This window comes from Hyperoodon ampullatus, assembly GCF_949752795.1.
Source record: "Hyperoodon ampullatus genome assembly, chromosome: 3".
NCBI lineage: Eukaryota > Metazoa > Chordata > Mammalia > Artiodactyla > Ziphiidae > Hyperoodon > Hyperoodon ampullatus.
The window spans coordinates 102351586-102375589 of record NC_136916.1 but is presented as its reverse complement, the minus strand read 5'-3'; the positions used below and the strand labels follow the sequence as shown (position 1 = coordinate 102375589).

Sequence of the window (24004 nt, the reverse complement as noted above, 5' to 3'; positions counted from 1 at the left end):
CCAATATTTAAAGGAAGACATCTGAGGTATTTTAAACATCAAGTAAAATTTTGAGACCTGTGTTTAAAAAAAAAAAAAAAAACTTGGGTGGTACGATGAAGCGTGGATTGGTGGGAAAGATGGAAATGAGAGGTAAAGATAGGTTAGCTTTCTAAATGGACCCGAAGGTTAGCTTTTTATATTTCCCTTAAGACATTGGATACATTATTTTTTGTAATTAGAGTTTTTGTGCATGTAAATTTTCTATTAATGCTTCCTGAAGTTGGGTGTCCAGCAGCAGGGTTTTGAAGGACCAAAAGGGTTTAAATTGCAACTGCTCCTATCTGAAACACTCCAGAATTCTAGAAAGTTTCACTTATAACACAAACTACTCAGTAATGGCAGTCTTCTTTCTCTGATGCTTTCCAGATGTTAAAGGAGATAAGGCATTAACAAGCATTAAAACACATCCACAGTGTGTATATTTAACATCACAATAGTCAGTTTGTAGGTACCATTCTGATTTCACACCATGCTTTATACTCTGGGCCAAGCATACATCTTAACCTCACTTAATGTTTTCAGTAAGTGAAATTAGACCCATTCTATGGAGATGCTGAGGTTCATAGAGCTGAACCTGCCAGGGTCATGTAGTAAGTTTTGCTCCCTCCACAGCAGTCATCTCGGTCTTTTTCTGAACCTTGAGCTTGTTCCTTCATCAGGATTAGAAATATTCTTCTGCATTACCTCTCTCCCTGGAAGGCTTTTCTCCCAGACACTCACAGAACTGACCTGCTCAGCTCTTAGCTTAAATGTCACCTCTTCAAAGAAGCCTTAACCTCTGTCATGTTGCTCATTTCTCTGCTTTCTTCATATCATTATCTGTAACTGTTTATTTGTTTATTTTCTGTCCCCTAAGGTAGAGTCTAAATCTCATGAGATCAAGTGCTTTGAACGTGTCAGACACACATTTGATTTGTGTAATCAACAGCATTTTAGAACCGTTCCTAGAACTTGGTGCACGTTTAACAAGCATTTATTCAAGGGATGGGTGAATGAACGAATGAATGTCGCCAGAGCCCATGCTTGTTCTCCAGTCCCATCCTCCCTACGTGTTTTCCTCTGCTTCCTGGCATACTGCAGGGGAATTGGCTGAGGGTATAACCCATCAAACTGTGTATCTGGGACCCAGACTGATTAACTTCTGAAACTCAAATATTTACTCACTAGGAAAGGAAGCCAACAGATCATTCTCTTTCCCATTAGGTAAGATTACTTGATTATATGTAAGCTTGCAGTTCATGTGCAGTACCTAGTTTAGGAGTGAACGTTTCTGATAAATTCTTTTTAGAATTTTACCTTTTCTTATCGCATTCCTGTTGGCTGATTTTTATAGGAGACTATTAGAATTTACATAAACTAGACATTGTTCCTGGCCATTTTTTTGTTTTTTTAAAGCATCAGACATTGAAAAATGCTTGGTCCATCTAATAAGTTAGTGAATTCATATTATCCCCCCCACAGTGTTCCTGGGAGGGTAAATTCTTGCCTTCTTTGCTCAAACGACATTTTTCTTTTGTGGTTTCAGATTGGACTTTTCAGAAGGGTAATTTTCCTTTGTCTTGGTGGAATCTGAGACGACTGACTTTGTCACTAGCATATTAACCTCCTCTTTTCTCACTACCCCACGTAGCTGAGGAATAGCTTGATGATTAATTCCTCTAAGTTAGAGAAGGTGGCCTATGAAGGAATTTTAAGTACATTTCTCGGTGTTCTGTGAAGTTACATGATCTTAGCTCCGTTAATTAAGTTTATTAAAATTGTATAAAGGGGATCATGTGATTCTAAACCACAGAAGAAGCAAAACAATTTGAAAGCAACCTGCCCTTTACCTTGATCCCTACCTTCTCCAAAAACCGCGGTGTAGTGCCAACGAACAGAACAGTGGTTGACGAGCAGAATTTTAAGGCATTCTAAATATTACTGGTTGGTTTAATAAAATTAATTAGCCTGCCACGGAGAAAATTTACTAGCGTGCTGGTTAATTTCACAATGTAAAGTCAGAGAAGGGAGGTGGGGTTGAGGGAACAAACCTTATTAGTTTTGAATAATTATTTAAAGATGTGGAGCTGCCTATTTCAAGCACTTTGATTGCCAAATCCATTAAGGCTTTAAAATCTCAATGTTTGTTTGCTGGTATATATGGGAAGGAATCTCTCTAGATGAAATCACAGGCATATTAGTTAACAGCTAAATAACTTATTTAACATACAGAACAGCAAGTAGGATCCAAATAAAACCATGGGAATGAGAACTTGCCTTAAAACTGGCTCATGGGAGGTTTCCATAATCTTAATTTGCCATTGATGCAATTATTGCTTTTTCTTGTCTCTTTAATCCAAACAAGATGTTTGCAGCGGCCATGGAAAGGTGCCTGAAATCACATGCCTGAATTCATTTAATTTGCCAACATCGTCTTTTTTTCTCTCTCTCTCTTCCTGGTAATGGGCAAGAGTCAGTTCTGGTGCATCAGGTACTAAATCTCTTCAATTACCAGCCGGGAAGAAAGATTTAACCTTGTGTTTCAAACCTACAAACTGATTTAGTTTTAAAGCACAAACACTTCTCCTGTGGAGCCTAAATTAAACTGCAGAAAGGATGCAGGGCTTGAGGAATTAAACCAGGCAGGGCCAAGGCTCAGGCCAGTGATCGGAACCATTTCGGTTTCTTTCTCGGGGGCCCCTGGTGCAAAAGGAAAGGGAGCTGAAAGACAACCTGTGTAAGAGGGGGCAATGTTACATTGCTTGGAAGCTAGACATGGAGTCAATGTGAGTGCAGGGGAGTCCAATCTAACCTCTTATCCTTTTTTTTTTTCTCTTTGGGGGCTCGGCAGCCATTTTTAACGTGGATGATTCTGTGGTTGATCTGGAAACCCTGGCGGCCTTATATGAAAACGTGAGTATCAAACACCTACAGAGCCAGAGTTTCCAGATTTTTGTATCTTAACTAACTTAAAAAAAAGTTAATGTCTAGAAAATGGTTATATGTGACTCCTTCCACCTGAAAAGTCACTGAGCCATTCATGTTCTTTGGCAGTGGGAATTGTGACTTTGCATGGAAGAGATTAAGGCACAGAAATGCAAACTCAAGTGAGAGTGACCGTGAGGAAAACACTAGGTTCTTGACCGCCCACTGTGGTATCTGGGTTAGTAGATTTCTTTTGCAAGGGAAGGCAGTTCAACGTGGAGGCCGCTTCTGTGCCGTGGAACCCAGGCCAACCCTGTGGCTTGCAATCAGAGTGCATGAAGCTAAGTTACCAGCTTAACACTGGTGTACACCAGAGTCATCCTCTGAGGAATGGGGATGCTGTTACCAGCTTGGATGATTACTTTTAGCCCAAGTGAACTGATGGCATTGATCGTGGGAAATAGTATAGGATGGTGGGTGTGTGTTTTGGATTTAGAGTGAGATACTCTCAGGTTTGAGGTCGAGCTCTACCATTTACTGCTGAGTGGCCTCAGGCCAGTTAAATTCCTTAAACCTGTTTATCAGTACAATGGGGATGATAATGGGCTCGACATGATTTTTGTGAGTATTAAAAGAGAATTCAATATATGCAGCAGTAGCAGTGTTTTTTGTTTGTTTGTTTTGTTTTTTGCGGTATGTGGGCCTCTCACTGTTGTGGCCTCTCCCGTTGCGGAGCACAGGCTCCAGACGCGCAGGCTCAGCGGCCATGGCTCACGGGCCCAGGCGCTACGTGGCATGTGGAATCCTCCCGGACCGGGGCACGAACCCATGTCCCCTGCGTCGGCAGGCGGACTCCCAACCACTGCGCCACCAGGGAAGCCCCCAGTAGCAGTGTATTTTGAAAATAAACAGCGCTGTACACATATATGGTCTTCAAATGTGGATTATATGTGGAGATAACCAGCATAATTATCAGGCTTTCTTGAGAAGATGACACAGGAGAGTCACAATTCCCATAATTGTTAACTGTTCTGGTTCACTGACTCTGTTAGGATTTGAAAACATAGACTGAAACAGATTCTCTTTACTGAAGTAATGCTGTTTCCCAGGAAGCTACCCGGAGCTCTATAACATGCTATGATTACCGAGCTCAAAAAACGATTTCATTTCAATACTTAGGTCCCCTGGGACCTTAAGTGTCTCAGAGAAAATTTCCATAGTGTGATAATCCAGCCTAGCGGGATTGCCAGTTCCCTTCACATTTCTACATCCTTTGTATATATCAGGAACTGTTTGGTACCACTGGGTGGGAACTTCCCATGTTTCTATCAGGAAGGCTTTTGTTAATAAAGAAGGTGCACAAATCCTAGGCCATCGGGAGCTAATGGCACATTTGTTGAATACCTGGAAGGCATCATGGTATTGTGGAAGAAAGGTGTTCCAAGTCAGGCTCTTTGCCAGGTACTTAGTGTAAGCCTCGGTGGAGTCATCTTTGAAACAAGGATGCAATACTTGATGTCGGAGGACTTTGTAAAAGGCAAAGTGCCTTCTAGGATGCTTTTAGTTGTTGCCTCGGGCTCAGGACTGTGCACATGATTGGTACTTGTTAGCTAACAGTAGAGGTAAGTTACATACAACTGACATAGTTGCGCAAATTGAGAAAGTATGGGACTAAATGCCAAAATCAGTGGTGCAGACAACGAATGCTTAGAAAATTCAGAAAGAGAGAACCTGCTGACCAGAAATTTAAAAATCAGGAGCCTACATAAGTTAGGAGGGCTGTTTGGTTCTGAGGATGAAGAAAGCACATGCTAAGGACAACTTGACCCTTATCCTATCTTACAGGGAAAGGCACAGGGGATTCAAAGGTTAGCAATCAAATGTCCTGGCTTCTGTATCCAGCTAAGTTCACTTGTTATGATCATTTAGTTTAGCCAGTAATTCCCAAACATTAGCATGTCTCAGAATCACCTGGAGGGCTTGCTGAGCCCTACCTCTGGAGTGTCTTATATCCGGGGTAGGGCCAACAAGGGGCATTTGTAACTAGCGACAGGTGGTGCTGATGCTGCTCGTCCAGAGACCACACTCTGAGACACACTGCTTTAGACAGATTCTCATTGCTCACTTTTTGTGTGTGTTTTGTTTCTATTTCAACACAGAGAGCCCAAGAGGATGAACTCGTTAGAATAAGAAAGTATTATGAGACATCCAAAGAGGAAGAATTGAAGCTACTGGATAAACCTGAGCAGTAAGGATGCTTAAACACTTTTCTGTTAACAAAAGGAGAAGGGCTGTCCCTATCTTCCTAGCTCTGAATAACCAAATCTCAACTGTGCCAATCTAAGTCACAGCAGCGTCATTCCTGTGACCTATTGCATGCAGCAGAATGACCTGACTGCCGGGAACGGCAGCCGGGAGATTTGTGCTGCTGGATATCATGTCTCAACCCCTCACCCCACCCCTCATGACTCCCCTTTTCTTGTCCTAGCAACTTGTTAATTCCTCCTAGACTAAACATTCTGGCCCAAAGGGTAACTGAGGAAGGGAGAGGTTACTGCTCTGTTTAAGGTTCTGCTGATGCAGTTAAAAGGGATGATGTCAGAGTCACAGAATTCAAATTGATTTTCCTAAATATTGTATCCAGTAAATGTAGCCTGAATGTGCCAGCTTTCTCCCCAAATCCTCTACCTGCTCTGCCCAATTTAGATGTGACTTTTTCATCCTCCCTTTGCATGTGCTTGTGCTTGTGCTTCTCTCCAGTCACTATCTGGAGGTGTCTGCTCTCTAGTTTGGGGTGTTCCACACACTTTGAAAGCCCAGAACTCTAGTGCATAACTGAATGACTCTTGTCCTTGGCTGGGCTCTTGGGGTCTGCAAACCATAGATAACCTTCTGGGGCTCTGCAGCCCTGAGGACTCTGTGAGAATGTGGGATGGGTCCCGAGTGGACAGAGGGCTGCTTAGCTTGTGGCTACCTTGAGTGCTTCCTGCTCAATGCAGGCTGTGCTTCTCAGCCTGGAGATGAGGCAAGGAATAGGAAACAGAGGAAATTGACTGGGTTTAGGGTAACAAAGCCCCAGAGACATTCAAGGGTCAGTCGCTTATACTGAAACCTTCACGCCTTGCCCTTGGTTCCTCTAAAATGCCCCACTCCCCTTGGAAGCCAGGGTATTCAGGTCCAGAAAAAACATCTTTCAGTGACTGGGTGAGGAATTTCTAGGTTTACTCAGTTATTGACAAACCTTTATGATAACTTGGGGACCCTTAGATGACTGGCTGTCACATGGAGCATATGCCAGGGCTCTCCCCCCAGCACACACCCAAAGTTAGTTCATGAAGCCTAGGAATATTGTGAATCAATGCAGATGGGCTTCCCTGCCCTTCTGTTCCATCGACTTGAGCCCCCCGTCCTTACCAACCCTCACCCCGACCCATCCTGTGGTCCACTGCCAAGTCTTGTTTCCTAATATAATAAATTCATTCCCACTAAGGTGCTGACAACCAAAAATGAAGTGACTAATAATGGGATATTTAGACACAAGGCCATGAGGAGTATTTGAGGACTGTCTTAGTCAGTTTGGGCTGCTATAACAAAGTATCCTAAACTGGGTGACTTCTCAACAGCAGAATTTTATTTCTCACAGTTCCTGAGGCTAGAAGTCTGAGATCCAGGTGCCAGCATGGTTGGGTTCTAGTGAGCACCCTCTTCCAGGCTGCAGACTTCCCTTTGTATCTTCACGTGGCAGAGAGCAGAGAGGGGAAGTAAGCGCTTGTGTCTCTTCTCCGAAGGGCACTAACCCCACTCATGAGGGCTCATCCCTCATGACCTAATTACTTCCTAAAGGCCCTACTTCTTATTACCATCACTTTGGGGGTTAGGATTTCAACCTAGGGATTTGGGGGGGGGTGGATACAAACATTCAGTCCATAACAGGGACAAGAGGGCATATCAAGCATTTGGGTAGTGCCAACTATGCCATGTTAAGCAATGATATTCCAAGCCCAGAGTTGGTAAACTTTTCCTATAAAGGACCCAGTAGTAAGTACTTTAGACTTTGTGAGCCATTACAATCTGCTGGAACTACTCAAGTCAACCGTTGTTGTACAGAAGCAAGCACAGACAATGCATAAACAAATGGGCGTGGCTGTGCGCCAGTCACAGTTTATGGGCGCTGAAATTTGAATTTCATATCATTTTACATGTCACAAAATATTCTGGTTAGTATTTGATTAATATTATTAATATTAATGTTTAAATGGTTGGTTTTTTTCAACCATTTAAAAATGTGAAAACCATTCTTAGCTGATGGGCCATACAAAAACAAATAATGGGCTGAATTTGGCCTGGGGACTGTAATTCACCAACCCCTGCTCTAAACTATGGAATGTCCCCCTTGGTAAAATGAACCGTGGGTCCCTGCTCCTGAAAGGGTTCCCCTTTTCCTTCCTGTGTTAATGCCTTTCTAGCATTATTTTTCGAGATTAATTGCCAGGACACAGAATAATGGCAGCAGGTAATTAACAGATGACTTATTAAAGTTCTCCTGCTTTCTCTACTGATGATCTGGATGGAAGAGTGTTTTTAAAGTTTGTAAATGGTCATTGTAAGGGCTTCCTGAACATGCTAAGCTCTTAGTGACAGCAAAGAAGATGGTCTTGTTGTCCTGGTGATATGCTTGGGCTCAGCTGCTAGAAGGTGAGGCCCAGAGAGGTAGGGCCTCCAGGGCTGAGTGATTTTCACCTTTACTCCTGACCTCCTGCACAGTGTAGCATTTGTTTGATTCATGCCAGAGTCTGATTTTCTGGCAACTGATTTGCCATGAGTTCCAAGTGAGTTGACTATAAGCATGTTTTGCATACTGGAAAATATGAATCATTTATAGTTTCAGCATTGCAGTTGCCTAAGATTCCTGTGGTGCCCAGGCTTTAAATCAGAGCCCGGAGAGGCTGCCCTCCTCACTTACCTCATCAGCTTTCTTGAGCCGCAGGGCCAGATTTAGAAAGTCGTTTCCCACAGAGGTGTCATCTGCTTGGGACCAGGCTGTCTGAGAACCATTCCCTTCAGCAATGGTCCTCAAGTCTGTTCACACTCTCCTTGGGATGGTGGTGAGGCGAGGGGAGGCTCTACTGGGTTTGATTAGGCCTGATGTGTGCTTTTTGTGGCCTAAAGTGAGCATCCTATTGGGATGCTCCACTGAGGCCCACAGCTGCCTTGGGATCCCCCAAAAGAAGACATATTGACGTTGAAACAAGGCTCTGTTAGCATCCTTCTCTATGGAGGAACATAGGCTACAGCATGCACAGACACCTGACATGATATCATTCAGGGCTTTGAGGAGTGATAAACCACATCTTAGTCCCTTGAAAACAGTGGGCCCATTGCATCAATCCACCTGATAGCCGAGTTGCTGTGGATGTGTGACCCACATACTGTGAGGTGCAGAATGTTTCTGCTATGTACCGGCTGTAGTCACAGTCCATCCTAGGAAGATCAGCCCGCCTTAAGGAAAGAAGAGGAAGGTCCCTGGTCTGTGGCTCTTGAGGGTATTTAGTCCTTTCTATCTCTGGCCCTAGGGTATAAAGTTAGACTAGTCCAAAAGGAAATCAGTCCCTAAATATTCATAAGTACCATGGCCTAATAATGCCCAAGACCCTCTCCTTGGGGATGTGTAAAAGAGTGCTTACCCCTGCCCTTATGGGTAGAGTATAAAACCCACATGTGGGAGATAAGATATTAGATACTTCATAGCCTTTGAGGTAACCTGTACTTCTGGTACTTTCTCAGATAAATGGGAAATGGTGCTTTCCTCGAGACTTTGTTTTTCCCAAATTTGCTTCTCTAGTGTTTTGTATCTTCACCTTCTACTAGGTGACCAGGCCCAAAACCCACAAGTCATCCTGGACTCTTCTCAGCATCCCGTGGGATGGGTCAGCTACATTGGGTCTGGCAGCCTCAGTCGCTTTCTCACCATTTGCCCCTCAGCATCCACACTGCAGGCCCTCTCCCGTTCCCCCTTAGAATATTCCAGCTGCTCCCAGCCTCAGATCTGCTATCACTTCCAATCAATCAGCCGAGCCATCGCAAGGGCGATTTTCTAAAACAAAAAGCTGAAAGTTTCACTCCTCTGTTTAAAACCCTTCATTCATTCAGAAAAAGCTTGAACTCTTTATTTTAGAACACAAAGCCCCATTTTAGCTTCTTCTCACCTTTACCCACGAATATTATCAGCCTGTCCAGCCTCTCGCTGGCAGTTTCTTACATGTGTAAGAAGGACCAGAGGGCTCCCGGAGACCTTGGCTGACATGGGCCCTCCAGGGCTCTGACTTTGATGCCCTGCGTATGGCTTCCATAGCTCCTATTTTAGGCCCCATCACCGAGAGCACTCATCACACCCGTGGTAACTGTGGATTTATTTCTCAGGTGATCAAGAAGGAATTGTGTTGAAGTTAAATTCTGTTCTCAGGTCTTAGCGTGGTGCCTGACACACTGTAAATGCTTCATACACATCTAAAGATACTAAAATTCTTGGTGACTGATGCACTGGTATTTTGGGTGACACATTCCCTACAGTTCTATCCAAAAGTATTGGGAAATATCTGAATTTCCCTCCTCCCTCCCACTCTGGATATGTGCTTCGGCCCCTTCTCCATACACAGAACACTGGGTCTTTAAGATTCTCGGAGAGCCTTCCTAGTGCAAACCCTAGTTCCAGTAAAGCTTTGATCCCAGGGAACCTTGTAGTTCTATTTTACTCTTTTTTCTGGGTAACACAGATTGCTTGAGCCTAGGGGCTCATCTCCTCATGTTGGTCCTAAACCTCCTTTTTTGGAGACGAGTTATAAGTAATTGCTTATATAGCATTTCCTTCTTCTCATCTAAGATCTTGCTGGTAAGCCGGGGTGTTGATCCGTATATTCTCTCCATCAATTCTTCACTCGCTGTGTTCATTTAAACGAGGAAGTGTACCCATTCAGGGATCTGGGTCCTATTTAGGGAATAGTATTTCATGGTTGCATTTGGAAAGGGAGAAATGCAGGGTGCTACACTTGAGGTAGCTCTCAGCAGCATCTGAATAAGTAAAACTTCCCAAGACTCACTACAGGACCCAATGCCTCCAGTCCCACAGGCTTTTTACTGCTCATGTTTGTGAGAACTTGGTGATACCCCTGATTTCAGTCATAAATGAATCAGTGGTTTAATACTAATTTTACAAAGAAACAATTCACATATAGAGTGTAATTTTTTCATCTTGTCCTAATTCAGAATTCCTTTGGGTTTCCACTTTTATGTCCCATCACATGGTTTTCATAATAATCAGAGTTACAGAACCTTAAAGCAAAGGTATGTTTTCTTTTATGGACATTCTTTGCTTCCTCTCAGTGTCATTTAGGAAAAAAAAAAAAAGGATTATGATCTGGTTGTAGGATAAGTAAGAAAAACAGCTGATTATTAGAATCTTATTAAAGCCCAAGTGTCCCTAAAAGAGGCACAGAGTATTAGCTAAGGAAATTTCTTTGGTTATAGAAAGAAGGGGGCTCCACCTTTGCTCCTAGGTAAAAGCATCCTTGGTAAGAGGTTACAGAATGTCAAGGTAATGATGTTATGGTTTGACCAAGACTTTCAGAACTATCAGTTAATCATCGTTTCAACCCCCAAATGGATTTAAAAGCTTTCAGTGGATTCTCTCCTTTTCTGAATTCATGTCCAACTCTTTCCACCCATTTTAGTGTATACCCCTACCTCGGGTGGTTGGCCTAGAGGATATGTAGCTCTTCCAACTTAATTTTGCAAAGGGCACCAGTGCCCAGCTGCTCAGACAGTGAGCTTCTGTGTGTAGGTCAGTACTCAACTTTAGCTTTTAAGATCTGTCTTGCCATAGTTTTTAAGAAACTTTAGATTGTGCCCACTTAATGAGTGCCTCCTTTGTTCCAAGCATGGAGCTATGAAGTCCTGTCTGTGTAGGTAAGTTGTTGTGGAAAAGTAAACACATACCTGCAGAATAGAATCATTATAGATTATTATAATTGTTTGAACAACAACAACAAAAAGTAGTAATCTAACTTCAGAAAGAGATTATTTTTTCACTTGTCTATAGACATGTGTCTCAAGTCTTCCCCTTACTTAGCCCGTGTTAATACACCATTAGAGAATGCTGCATTATAAAGGGAGTCTATTGTGTTTTTTTTTTTCCCCAAACACTAAAGATTAATGCTTTCCATTTCGGTTTAGTCTTACTTGGGTAGCAAGAGACAGATAGCTTCACATGGTTCAGTATGCTTGCATTAACTTTCTGTTCTTAGTTTATACACCATATGCTTGCTCACCATTATAGAAACCCATTTTATTTTTTTTTAATTTTTAAAATTTTTTATACAATTTTTAAAGGTTATTTTCCATTTACAGGTATTACAAAATGTTGGCTATATCCCCTGCATTGTACAGTATATCTTTGAGCCTATCTTATACCCAGTAGTTTGTAGCTTCCACTCCCCTACCCTTATATGGCCCCTCCCGCCATGACTGGTAACCACTAATTCTCTGTATCTGTGAGTCTGCTTCTTTTTTGTTATATTCACTATTTTGGTGTATTTTTTAGATTCCACATATAAGTGATATCATATAGTATTTGTCTTTGTCTGACTTACTTCACTTAGCCTAATGCCCTCCAAGTCCATCCATGTTGCTGCAAATTTCATTCTTTTTTATGGCTGAGTAGTATTCCATTGTGTATGTATATGTATGTGTGTGTATGTATATATACATATACCACATCTTCTTTATCCACTCATCTGTCAATGGATGTTTAGATTGCTTCCATATCTTGGCAGTTGTAAATAATGCTGCTGTGACTGTTGGGGTGCATGTATCTTTCCAAATTCATGTTTTTGTTTTTTTGGATATTGTTTTATTTTTTTTTTGGAGTGGAGTTGCTGGGTCATATAGTAGCTCTATATTTAGGTTGTTTTTGAGAAACCTCCGTACTGTTTTCCGCAGTGGCTGCACCCATTTACATTCCCACCAATAGTGTACGAGGGTTCCCTTTTCTGCACATCCTCGCCAACATTTGTTATTTGTGTTCTTTTTAATGATAGCCATTCTGACAGGTGTGAGGTGATATATGGAAGCCCATTTTTAAAAGTGGCTTTGTTGTCAACAGTAGAGCACATACCCTTGGAGTCCCCTGAGTTTGCCTGTTTGATGCCTTTTATAATTGTTCAGTTAACATTGTCAAACAAGGAACGCTCTCATGATGAATCTCTTTTTGCTGTCTTTTTATTTTCCTTGCGATTATATGTGAAGTCAGATGATTCATTCTTAATTTTTACAGATTTTTACACGAGTTAGCCCAGATCCCTAATTTTGCTGAACGTGCCCAGTGTATAATCTTCAGATCTGTCTTTTCTGAGGGCATTACTGCCGTGCACCGAAAGGTAGAGATCATCACACGAGCTTCTAAGGTATGTTTGCTGTCTAATTCAAAGACAGCTTTGCCCTCCTTGGGGGTAAAGGAGGGAGTGGGGAGTGGGAAAGATCAACTCGAGTCCCTCTGCAGAAATATTGTGGACTTAAGATTGTGTGTTTTCCTGAGTATAACTGTGATGATTATCCCGTGTGAGCGTGCATGCAGGTGAGTGAGTAAGAAAGAAGGAGATGCAGATTGACAGAGGAGAAAGAGGGAGAAAAAAACGACACTTTTACAGATTTCTTCTCACATATTCCAAATACCTCCCAATGTACATTCTGGCCACTTAAAACCAACCTAAATAGTATAGTGTGTTTTCCATTCTGACTGTCTAGATTGCAAAAAGAGATTTGCCTTAGACCAATGCACTGGATCATCTGAAATGTGTTTACATAGTAAAATAAAAATATTCTAGAGACTTGATAAATGAAATCAATGATTATGATAATGAGTGATGGGCCGATAAGTTTTTGTTGGCTTTACCACACTGGTGTTCGCTATAAAGTTAAATTCTTGAACGTGGCTTTTTCTCCCAATGACGCACGTCCTTCTCCACATGATGATCCCCCACAAATACTGTAATGTTTAGTTGCTTATCTGAAGGCATGGGGTTTTTTCCTTCTAAAATATAAAAGATTTCACTAAAGAAAGCATAAATATTACCAAGGTATATAATATACACCCTCTAATAACGCCCTACAAGGCAGGAGCAGAGGTCGTCCTAGAGCTGCACTTGGTTTTCTTTCTTTACCCTAAAATCAAGGAAAATAAAGTCGACTAAAACTGTAGAGAAGGGGAAAAGTATCAGTTTGAAAATTTGCACTTGGAGCAAAAGAATGAGAGAGAGAGGAAAAACAAATGAGATGGGGAGCTGAAGAAAACCCGAAGCAGCTTGAAGTTAATAGACAAATAGTAAAAGTTAATAGACAAATCAGCAAACACTTAATAAACATAGCCTATGACCTTGAAATACATTATTGTATTCACCTCTGAGGATTCTGTAGTTCACCTCTGAGGATTATTTCCAGGGATAAGGAAGTATAGGCTTGCTATTGTATCTACCCTACATTTAACTGTGCTGTTTATGTAGATACATAGTCCAAAACCAGATCCTCAAATGATCTTAAACCCCTTCTTACTTAGAAGCCGTCAAATACAAAGCCTAACTGTAACAACTGTCTTTTTTCAATTTCTAAATTCTTTAAAATAAGTATTTAAAAAATAAAACCGGCTCAAATAGAAATATAAAAACTAATATTTAATATTCAGTATTAGAACATGCACAGTTTGTAATTCATTGAAAGGATAAAAAAATGATGGCTGTTAACATATTTTTTAAGACACTTATGGCTTAGTGAAGTGTATTTTCCATTTCACCAACTATAAATCCAGTTGGTAACAGGCCAGCAAACAGCCTATCAAGTGCTCAGTGAATATTTGTTGTTGAATGAACATAGGTGCATTTGGAGTTCAGCCGCATAATAATTGGTGTTTGCCTTCCCAGGGCTTGCTGCAAATGAAGAGTGTGAAGGATATTTTGGCTCTCATTCTGGCTTTTGGAAACTATATGAATGGAGGAAATAGGACTCGGGGACAAGCAGATGGATATAGCTTAGAAATTCTGCCCAAACTCAAGGACGTCAAAAGTCGGGTATTTATTTATTTTTCATAACGAAGGTCTGTGATCTGTCATTATTTTCCTTGTATACCTTCAATTTTAAAAAAAGTGTTCCCAGTTGCTCCATTCATCTCTATCTTCCCCCAACAGTACATTTTTTTTCTTTGCTTTCTTTTGAATAAAGACAGGTTTTTCATGTTTCATCTTCTTTTGATGACAAAATCCCCAACGTTCATTTGCTCGAAAGCACACAGTTAGATGTTGAACTGCCGTGAGAGAATAAAGCAGATAGCATACAGTATTCACCATAGCACAAGGCTTGATTCTGCTTGAATTTGGTGTTAGCTACTTGTAATTTACTCACTCCTAAGTAGAGAGCAATGCTGACTCACCAAGGGAGCTGAGCGTTTGAATTATTCTCTGGTCCACAACAATTGGGCTGGGGGTCTACTGTCAAACCCCCTGAGCCTGATTATCACTTGGCTCCACACCCTGCAGAGCTACCTCTTTAGAAACAACCAGCCCATATCTAGGCATCCCCTGGGGGGGCAGGGGGAGTGGAGGGAGGGGAAACACACAGGCAAATTAGAATTAGACCCACGTGAACAAGACACAAAGGCTGCCTTGTGGGAGGGCCTGCTCTCCCCTGGAGTCCCAGGGTCATAAAGTGGCAGGGTGTTCCTTTTAAGCCGCCTTGATTGTTTTTCACGCCAGTAAGAACACACATTTTTTGAAAGGTGGGAAGGGAGGGATGGTCTTCTGTTCTACTCTCTGGTTCCCTTTAGCACTCCCCTACCCCCTCCCTTCTTGGCTTTATGCCTGAAAGTATGGAGACAGTCTTTTGGTTGGCTGGTGCTTGTCTTAGCCATTACCTCAGAGGCCTTATGGATTACCTCTTTGGGTTCCCCCTCCACCCCACAAGGAAGAATGTAGTGTCATTTCTTTGTATAGATGCCATAAAAATGAATGGGACAAGGAGGAAAGAGGACAGTCTCGCCAGTCTCAAACAGAATTAGGACCAGGTATCACAAATTAAAAGTGTTAGAGTTACAGAGTGAGATTTCAGCTCTTTGACTATCTAATATGGCAGAGTCTCATGTGAATGGTATTCATTTAAACTTCTCTTTTAAACCTAGGATAATGGGATTAATCTGGTGGACTATGTTGTGAAATATTACCTGCGTTACTATGATCAGGTAAGAAATAGCGTTATGTGGAAAACTACACTAATGGGGTTTCAGCTCCTGCACATTGCTGGCATTCAGAAATTGGATGATGGATGGATGGATGAATTTCAAGTCCAACATAGAATTTGAGAGCTCTCCAGCTTCCTTGGTTTACAGATGGGAACACTGGAGCCAAGAGAGTTTAGTTGACTCTTGTAAAGAGAAGCATTATTCAGTGGCACAAGTCTACTGACTCTTAATCCACTGTATAACACAGCTTCAAAGAGACCCCCGGTCATCTCAGTGCCTTCTGACCAGATTGTGAGGGTCTCTGTGAAACCCATATCCATTCAGTAATTGGTTATATTTGAAACTAGATTCTGGGATGCAGACCAAAAGTTAGGAACTTAAGATGCAATAATACCGAATACTTTATCAGCAGTGTTCATCTATGAACAAGTTAAAGACGTGGAATTTGAAATCCATCTTCTCTGCTTAGATTACATTGGGCCATTAGAAATAAAAATTTCTGTGAGAATCCACCTGAGCGCAATTTTCTGTGTTTTATTCCTTCTAATTAAATCGAGAACAAGGAGTCCTAGCTTTGAGAAGAAAGAGGTACTATTATAAGTTGTTGAGAAACCTAGCAGTCAATAAATGGAAAAAGTCTCAGGAAAATGTTGTCAGGAGTCCCGCTTAACTATCCACATAAGCAGAGTTTTTCCTAGGTACCAAGGGAAGAAAAGTAAAGATTCCAGGGCCTCATTTTCAAAAGGCCTACAGTTTCATGCAGAAGACAAGTTAAGCACTGATGAAGTCTTTAGTCATCTCTCCTACCCTCCTGGTGGGTTTACCTAACTGTTGTCAATGTATCTACCACCAGGTTTATTATTCCCCTATATATAGATATCACTGAGCAATTACCTAGCTTCCCGGCATTGCTCCTTGAGGTCCAGAACTCTTTGTTGTCTCTTTTTTCATGTTTGTAATGTAGGTGCTTGATAAATACTTGCTGAGTTGAACGTACTGTAAATATCCACAAGCATGTAATAAGTAGCATCTGTAACAAACAAGATGCAATGAGGCGAGAGCTACTTTCTGGTAGAGCAGGGTAGGTGTGTTGAGCTTCAGGCAATATGCGTGCACCCAAAGTTCTGAAGGCAGGTACCGGGGTGGCAGAAGAGTTATCCTGAAGGATCTTGAGGTGACAGTTCAAATTCAAGGCTGGCATAAGCAGATTTACTCGTAGTCTCTGCCTCAACCATCCTTGCTACACAGATGCACCGTGTAGGAAGGATGAAATTTGCCGATGGAGTTTGACTCCTACTGAAGAGGGCTGAACCCAGTGGAATCGACTTCACAGAGGGGAATCTCAAAGTAAGATTAATTTCAAACACGGGATGGTCCAGTTTAGGAAAAAGAAGAAGTCAACATTTGTGTGGTGCTCTCCCAGTTTTTCACTGTGTAAAATGAATTTCACTCAACAAGAGTACAGAATTACGTGATTTAGTAAATGATCCCTTCCCTCTTAGGAGCATAAGTGATGATTTTTGTGGTTAGTGATGATGAGCAATTAGCGGAAGAAAGGTGACTCTTGCTCCAAGCTTCCTTCCACTCATGCCTGGTTTTTGGTCCAAGTCTAGGTCTATGTAAAGTTCAAAGAAACCCTTCTAGGGCCATGTCTTGTGAACTCTAATTGAGCGGCTTTCACAAGAGCTACTACCAGGCCGATTTGCTCAGTAGCATTTTCTCTTTTTCTAGCTTAAAAAAAAAAAAAAAAAAAAAAGATGAAGCCAGGACTGAATCCGATAAAAAGTTTTGGAAAATAGAAAGAAATATGCATGAGTTCTTCCATAGATTACTATGGAGTTTTGTGACAAGCATCTTAGATGTTGTTCCATCTTGGCGTTCAAAGGAGGGTACTGCTTCCATGGTTTGTTAAAAAAAACAGTAAAATAAGTAGAGGAAGGTGAAAACTAGTACACTGATCACGTAAAATGTTGTTCTGATCAAATGAGGAAAACCACCTTCTCTTTGAGGCCAAAGGTCTTAAAGGAAGGGGGGTAGGGTCCAGGGAATTCTCAAAACCACAAGAAAACAGGACGATAAGATAGATGACTCCTGCCCAAGGTGCACACTTCCCAGAATAGCGTGTTTTTTTGTTTGTTTGTTTGTTTTTGCGGTACGCGGGCCTCTCCCGTTGCAGAGCACAGGCTCCGGACGCGCAGGCTCAGCGGCCATGGCTCACAGGCCCAGCCGCTCCGCGGCATGTGGGATCTTCCCGGACCGGGGCATGAACCCATGTCCCCTGAATCGGCAGGCGGACTCTCAACCACTGCGCCACCTGGGAAGCCCCAGAATAGCATTTTATAAGCTCTCTGTTAGTGGTGCCAACCAGATTTTATTGGTAGGCCAGATGGTGTGTACTTGACCGAGAACAAGGCACAGTTCCTGCCTTCAAAATGTTTATAGTCTAGTGGGGAAGACACACAAGCTAACAAGGCAATTTTTAAATTAATGTTGAAAAGTGCTGTGATAACAGGAATTAGCAGGGAACTCTTGGAAACACCCAGGTGCTGAGCTTAGGGGAGGGAGGTCTTTAAGGAAGTGTTACCTGTTTTGAGACTAGAAAGAGGAGTATGAACAAGGAGGTGTGAGGAGGGGCTGGGGAAGAGTTTTTGAAAGGGACAGGTTTGTAGACAAAAGCCTAGAAGCAAGAGACTGTGGCCTGTTCTTTTATTTTATGAAAGTTTAGGAGAGGGAGTTAGCGATAGGGGAAGGGAGAAATCAGGCTGGAGATGGAGACAGAGGCCAGATCAGAAAGTGCCTTGTAAAGCAGTTTTAGAGTTTGGAATTGGTCCTAATGGCAGTAGGGAAGATGGAATGTGAAGGAAAGCTGGCAAAGTAGCCTGTGTGGAGAGAAGAATAAGCGAAGATGGCCTGAGACATGCAAGACACAAAGCTTGTATTAAACAACTCGGGGAGAAAGCAAGCTGGACTGGAAAAGACAGTTGAGGCTCTGCTGGTCTCCCCATGTGCCTACAGTTCGTGTCCCTCTGGATGTTTCTCAGCTGAGATCCTCTATTAGGTACAGTTGTGGAGCTTGTCAAAACCCAACCCAACCATGCCCTCGTAAATATCTGCTAAGATAAGCCAAACAACATTAAGAGAATCTTTACAAACGTGAAGAATTTGATCACGTACACACGTGCGCGCACACATGCGCGCGCGCGTGCCCACGAGCTTTAAGCTGCAGAGAAAGGTAGGTAAGGGCATAAGTGATGGTGATTGTTTCTCCCACCTCAGTGCTGCCTTATCCAGTACGTTCCAATTCACACCCTTTGGCATACCCCAAAGATGAGTTATCTAATTGCTCCCATGCGAAACTCAACAGGGACTTTCAGTTTAAGTACTTTCACGTGTTCTTCCTGTGCCATTTTTCCATGGGAGTAGAGGGTCTACGATTAGGACATACCTGACCATTTTCTCTTTGATTCAGGAGGCAAAATAGAGCCCAGCCCATGCCATAGCTACAGCCATAGCCAACCTCAGTGCCAATAAGACCAAAATGATAGCGTGAAAGACACGCAAGCACTTCAAAGCAACAAGTCCAGAGTTAGGAATAGCAGGGGAGCATTGCTGTGATTCTTATCCAACCATCCGGAAAAAGATGCTTTGAATTTCAACTGAAAGTGACAATTGGGAAGTATAATGTACTTTTGTTTACCGTATATTCTAGGAAGCAGGAACAGAAAAGAGTGTTTTCCCCCTGCCCGAACCACAAGATTTCTTTCTGGCCTCCCAAGTCAAATTTGAAGACCTTATAAAAGATTTGAGAAAACTGAAGAGGCAACTAGAAGGTAACAGGCACACTGTTCTGTTGTTATGATAATAGACAGGATTTTAAAAAATGATTTAAGGGGATGATTTCTGTATGGCTCGGGGAGTGGAATGGTGAGAGTTCAGTTATGGTACACTACCTCAGGACACTTTCCATCTCTGTGCACAATTTGGAGGCAGTGTATTTACACATCTCTCTCTTTCATTAGTGTAAATTAGTGCTTATTATATAATACATATATATATAGTTATATCTACATTTTCCAACATGTAATAGATATAATTTTAATAAAAATAATAACAACCCTTTTTTTGAATTCTTACTGTGTTCTCATACAGTTCTTCTAATGACCCGAATAAGCAGGAACTACACTAACTCCATTTTATAGATGAGAAAAATGAGGCTTTGAGAAGCTATATTCGCACAGCCAGTGAGAGGCAGATCGGGTCTGATTAGAAGATCTCATGCATTGCATTTTCTAAGCTAGTTTACTATGTGCTGCCTTACCTTTCTGTCTCTCACTCTTGCTCTTGCTCTCCCTGTGGCGTGCACGCCCCCCCCACACACACACATCCCTATATATTTCGTTTATGTATATGAGTCTATTAATGATGGTAAGACCCGTAGTAAACAGTCTGTTTTAGTTTAATTTACATTTTTAATTATCCAAAGCAAAATGCTGAAAGCCCTTTTTGGCTTTTTTAAAAGGTGAAAATATGTCTCTGTTGGGCAGGAATTTTCCTTTGGCATTTCTAGAGTCTTGTGTTTTCACTGTGGAGACATCTCCTTGTCCAAGAATATAAATACTCGCCTTGGAGCTTGTATAACTCCAATTGAAGAGCTCTGTGGAGGATTTAGGGAGCGTGTTAATGTGGAAATGGAGCCCAGCACGCCAAAAGCAGAGCTTGAGGAAATGAAGAGCTTGCACCAGGAATATTTTTACACCAAGACATAAAATAAACATTTTAAAAATGTTTATTGTGAAAGAGTGCTCAGAAATCTAAGTCTTAGAGGACAGCTTGGAAATGGAAGTAAAGTGGGAAAGATCTGCTCCTGGTGGCAGGGAGAGCCATTTATTTTTACTTTGGGCATAGAACTTGCTTAAATAAGGATAGTGGTTACAAGTGAATATTTTTACCTTGTAAATTATTTTTAAAGGAACATGCAGGGGTTTTTTTCCCCTCCTGTCGATGTGGTCGAGAGCGTGAATTTAAATGAATGCTTCGTTCAGGAATGTGATACGTGAACTCGTGATCATTCTTTTCCCTCTCCTCAAAAAGGGGCAGTTTTATCCTTGACTGAGTTGCGGAGCTTGATTTTTATTCTAAGAAAGCGGAGTAGCATCATGTCGCAGTTTTTTTCTACCCCTCTCCAGTGGCAGAATTCGGGCCAGGCCAGTCCTCAGGGTGGCTTTTGCAGTAGCAGAGAAGACCTGTGCTTGTCCGGTCCCTGGCCACCATCCCTGAATGCCCATCCTCTCTCGTCCCTTGGTCCTTGTGAGACCCTCTCGTATGGTCTTTCGAGCAGAAACCTGATCTATGTTGGATCTTTCCTCTTTGCCTGCCTTCACTCCACGGCTGCCTTTCTCAGGCATCCTGGCTCAGCCCACTCCCTTTGCTATCCCTGTGTGTTTGATGATAAATAACAAAGGGATAAGAAGAGTGAATTCAAAGGACCGTGTAGAGGCAGGGGTGCCCCCAAACCTCTGCACTGGATGTACGTTATTTTCTCTAGGGAGATCCATGGTATCATTCCAGATCTCTTGAGTACTCAACTGACACTTTCCCCAGTCAATTTTAAGGAAATACAAGACCTTCTGAAGCTGGAGGAGCTGCCTTATGAAGGAAGACTGAACGCTACCTCAGTTATTTTTCTTCTTTGCGTGGGACGTCACCACAAAGACGTGAAGTGTACCACCAAGGCAAATGAGGAAACCGGCGCTGTCCCACACACATTGAATATTTAAACAAAAAAATGCCCTGCTAATCTTTAGAGATGCCCGTGTTTTTAATACATGAAAGGTACCTAGTAAATATTTAAAGAAAATACAGACCATGGGTTCTCTAATGAATTTCTTGTCCTTCCAAATCCCATCTGGCGAGATGGCCAGAGTCGTGGCGGCCCGTTTCATCTCACTTCCCTGTTCAGTCTTCAGCTCCATTTCCACAAGGCCTGGGTGTGAGCTGAGATGGAATGTTTAATTGAAGTGGACATAATTTTCACACATACAGCAAAGATTTGATGAGGCTTTGAGGTTTATTGTAGCCATTAAAGTGTCGTGGCTGCTGGCAAAACCCCAGAAAATGTCTAAAGCTAAACCAGATGTGATTAGCAAATTTCAAGAAGGCTCAGGCCCTAAATCTCCAGGCAGGCATAGTCCTTTAAAAGAAAATCATTTGGGGTAGGAAGGACCACACCTTAACAATCAGGTGGGAATTAAACGATGGTTGTTGGCTGTATAGATGTCACCAACAGCAGTAGAGGTTGTCAATGAGCATCTTTCCTAGAGACCAGAACTTCTAACGGCACTTTTATGTAGATAAACATAGCAAGGAATTGAGGATAATTGTATCTGCTACAATTTATTGCGTGATTATTATCAGGTGCTTTACACAGACCATCTCTTTCAATCCTTACAATGACCCCGTGAAGCAGATATTGCTATACAGCTCTTACAAGAGGAGGAAACTGAAGTTCATGGTGCTCAGGTGACCTGCCAAGTTACCTCACAGATGGTGACCTAGCCTCATTTTGAAACTAGATATGACTCTAAGGCGTGTACTCACAACTTGCCCTGTTGCTGGCCCAGAAGTCTCCGTATCTGATCAGAGATCACAACAGAGAGATACCTATTCAAGGCATAAAGCCTCGTGAGGATACAAATGACAGAAAGAGTTAGTGAATGTGTGCGCATGAGTGCAAGGGCGTGCACACACACTGCCTAGAGCCCATATATGTAGACCCTCAGATCAGATAGGGACTTAGGAAAGAATTTAGTTTGTGTGTGGGGTATGGGGAGTGGGGAGACCTAAGAGAGATGGATTATCAAAGTGAATAGTACTGCACAGGATTAAGAACTCAGGCTTTGGAGTCAGATATGTACTTTCTACTGGTTTGGTGAAAGCAAGCAAGATCTTGTCAAGTAACATAACCATAAAAAGTATTATCTCACCTGTAAAATAGGGCAGTTATAACACCAACATCATAGGAGGTAATGAATGCACAGTCCCTTAGTAAGGAAAGCTTCCATAAAGCTGATTAGGGGTATATACCTTTTACTGGAAAACAGACACCTTGTAGAATCAGGCCCATATTGTTGAGGGGCCAGCTGGCTGTGTTTGTGGAGAAGCTAATTTCCAGAGCACTACAAACCAAACCCTTGGTGCTTAGGAATGTGTTCCATATCTTGTTTACTGTTCTGCATCCCTTAAGCAGACAATAATTTGGATTTCCTTGATGCTTTGATGCTATAAGTAATATCTGAGAGCAAATAACAGCAACAGCTGCTCCCTTTCTCATTCTTTGACCTTGTTTGCTAGCCAGAACTTTGAAGGTACTCTTACCAGCTCATGTGTGGTAGGCAGAGTAATGGCTCCCAAAGATGTCCGACCCCTGACCCCTGGCATCTGTGAATATGTTACCTTACATGGCAAAAAGGGACTTTGCCGACATTGAGATGGGGAGATTATCCTGGACTATCCAAGTGGGCCTAATCTAATCACGCAAATCTTTAAAATGAATCTTTAAAAGCTGACGACTTTCTCTGTGGTCAGCGGGAGATAGTACAGTAGAATGGTCAGAGAGATGCAGTGTTGCTGGCTTTGAAGATGGAGGAAGCGGGCAGTGAACCAAGGAATGTCGGAAGCCTCTAAAACTGGAAAAGGCAAGGAACAGATTTTCCCTAGAGCCTCCAGAAGGGAATGCAGCCCTGTCAACACCCTGATTTCAGCTCAATGAGACCCATGTCAGACTTCTAACATACAGAACTATGAGGTAATATATTTGTACCGTTTTAAGCCATTTAAGTCTGTGGTAATTTGTCATAATAGCAATAAGAAACAAACACAGCATGCAATGCATCCTTTCTGATTGGGCCAGTTAATACCAGTTATGCACGCACGTGCACCCCATTGCCGAGGCTGTAGGTGTAGGATTTGCCAACTAGTGGCATTCACCAGTATTGCATGAAATGTGAATTGGTGCTCTCTGAAAAAAGAGTCTGTAGTTTGATAAACCTGGGAATGCTCTATACTAAAAACAAATCACAGGGACACAGTGCATATGAGCTTATTAAAGGCTCTGGGAAGTCCTGTAGTAAAAAACAACGAAACGGTTTTAACCGTTTAAACCAGGATTTCTCAAAACATGAAACATTGTCTTTTTTTCTTGCACTGAATATACTTTACGTAGTATGTTGTTGTAGAATATGCATTCTGTAAAATATTGTTTAAGAAGAAGGCATGTTGATATTACGGTTGATTTTTAATATAAAGAACACAGTTGTTGGTTAAATGGTCATTCCTGGGTGACCTTAATAGGAGTAACTGTGATGAATAGGTATGGTCTTTGCTCTATAATAGTTCTCTTCATACTCCCTGGCTGCATTGTCCTAACTGGGTTTGTTATCCACGTAAACAAATGCAGTACAATAGGTCACATTCTCTCTGATGTCTTGAGGCTTCAAAGCCAAAATGAACAACTTTAGTGTTACAGTTACTCTAGTAACACTGCTCCCAAATCCACATTTGTATAACATGATCCTGTGACTGTATTTCATTATGAAAAATTCCTTCTGGGTTTCCAAGCAGGAAAGCGGAATTTTTTCATTGGAAATGACAGGAACTCTTCAGATAGGTGTTGAGAAGTCAGCCTATTGTGAAAAGTTTAAAGATTAAAATAAATTGCCCTTAGTAGCTAACGAGACTTATTTAGTATCCCATATCATTAAGGGTAGGATATTTAATCAGCTA

The 24004-nt window shown here is 41.9% G+C and overlaps 1 protein-coding gene across 1 annotated transcript in view; it reads left to right on the top strand.

Moving 5' to 3' along the window:
* FMN1 (formin 1) overlaps positions 1-24004 on the top strand; it is a gene marked incomplete at its 5' end in the record, with an annotated part of 398703 nt that overhangs the window by 236431 nt on the left and 138268 nt on the right. Inside the window, 6 exons of the mRNA XM_079698811.1 lie at positions 2873-2934; positions 5106-5194; positions 12275-12404; positions 13914-14060; positions 15164-15223; positions 18933-19053. Coding sequence (XP_079554937.1) covers positions 2873-2934; positions 5106-5194; positions 12275-12404; positions 13914-14060; positions 15164-15223; positions 18933-19053 — 609 coding nt within the window. The remainder of the gene's footprint in view (positions 1-2872; positions 2935-5105; positions 5195-12274; positions 12405-13913; positions 14061-15163; positions 15224-18932; positions 19054-24004) is intronic.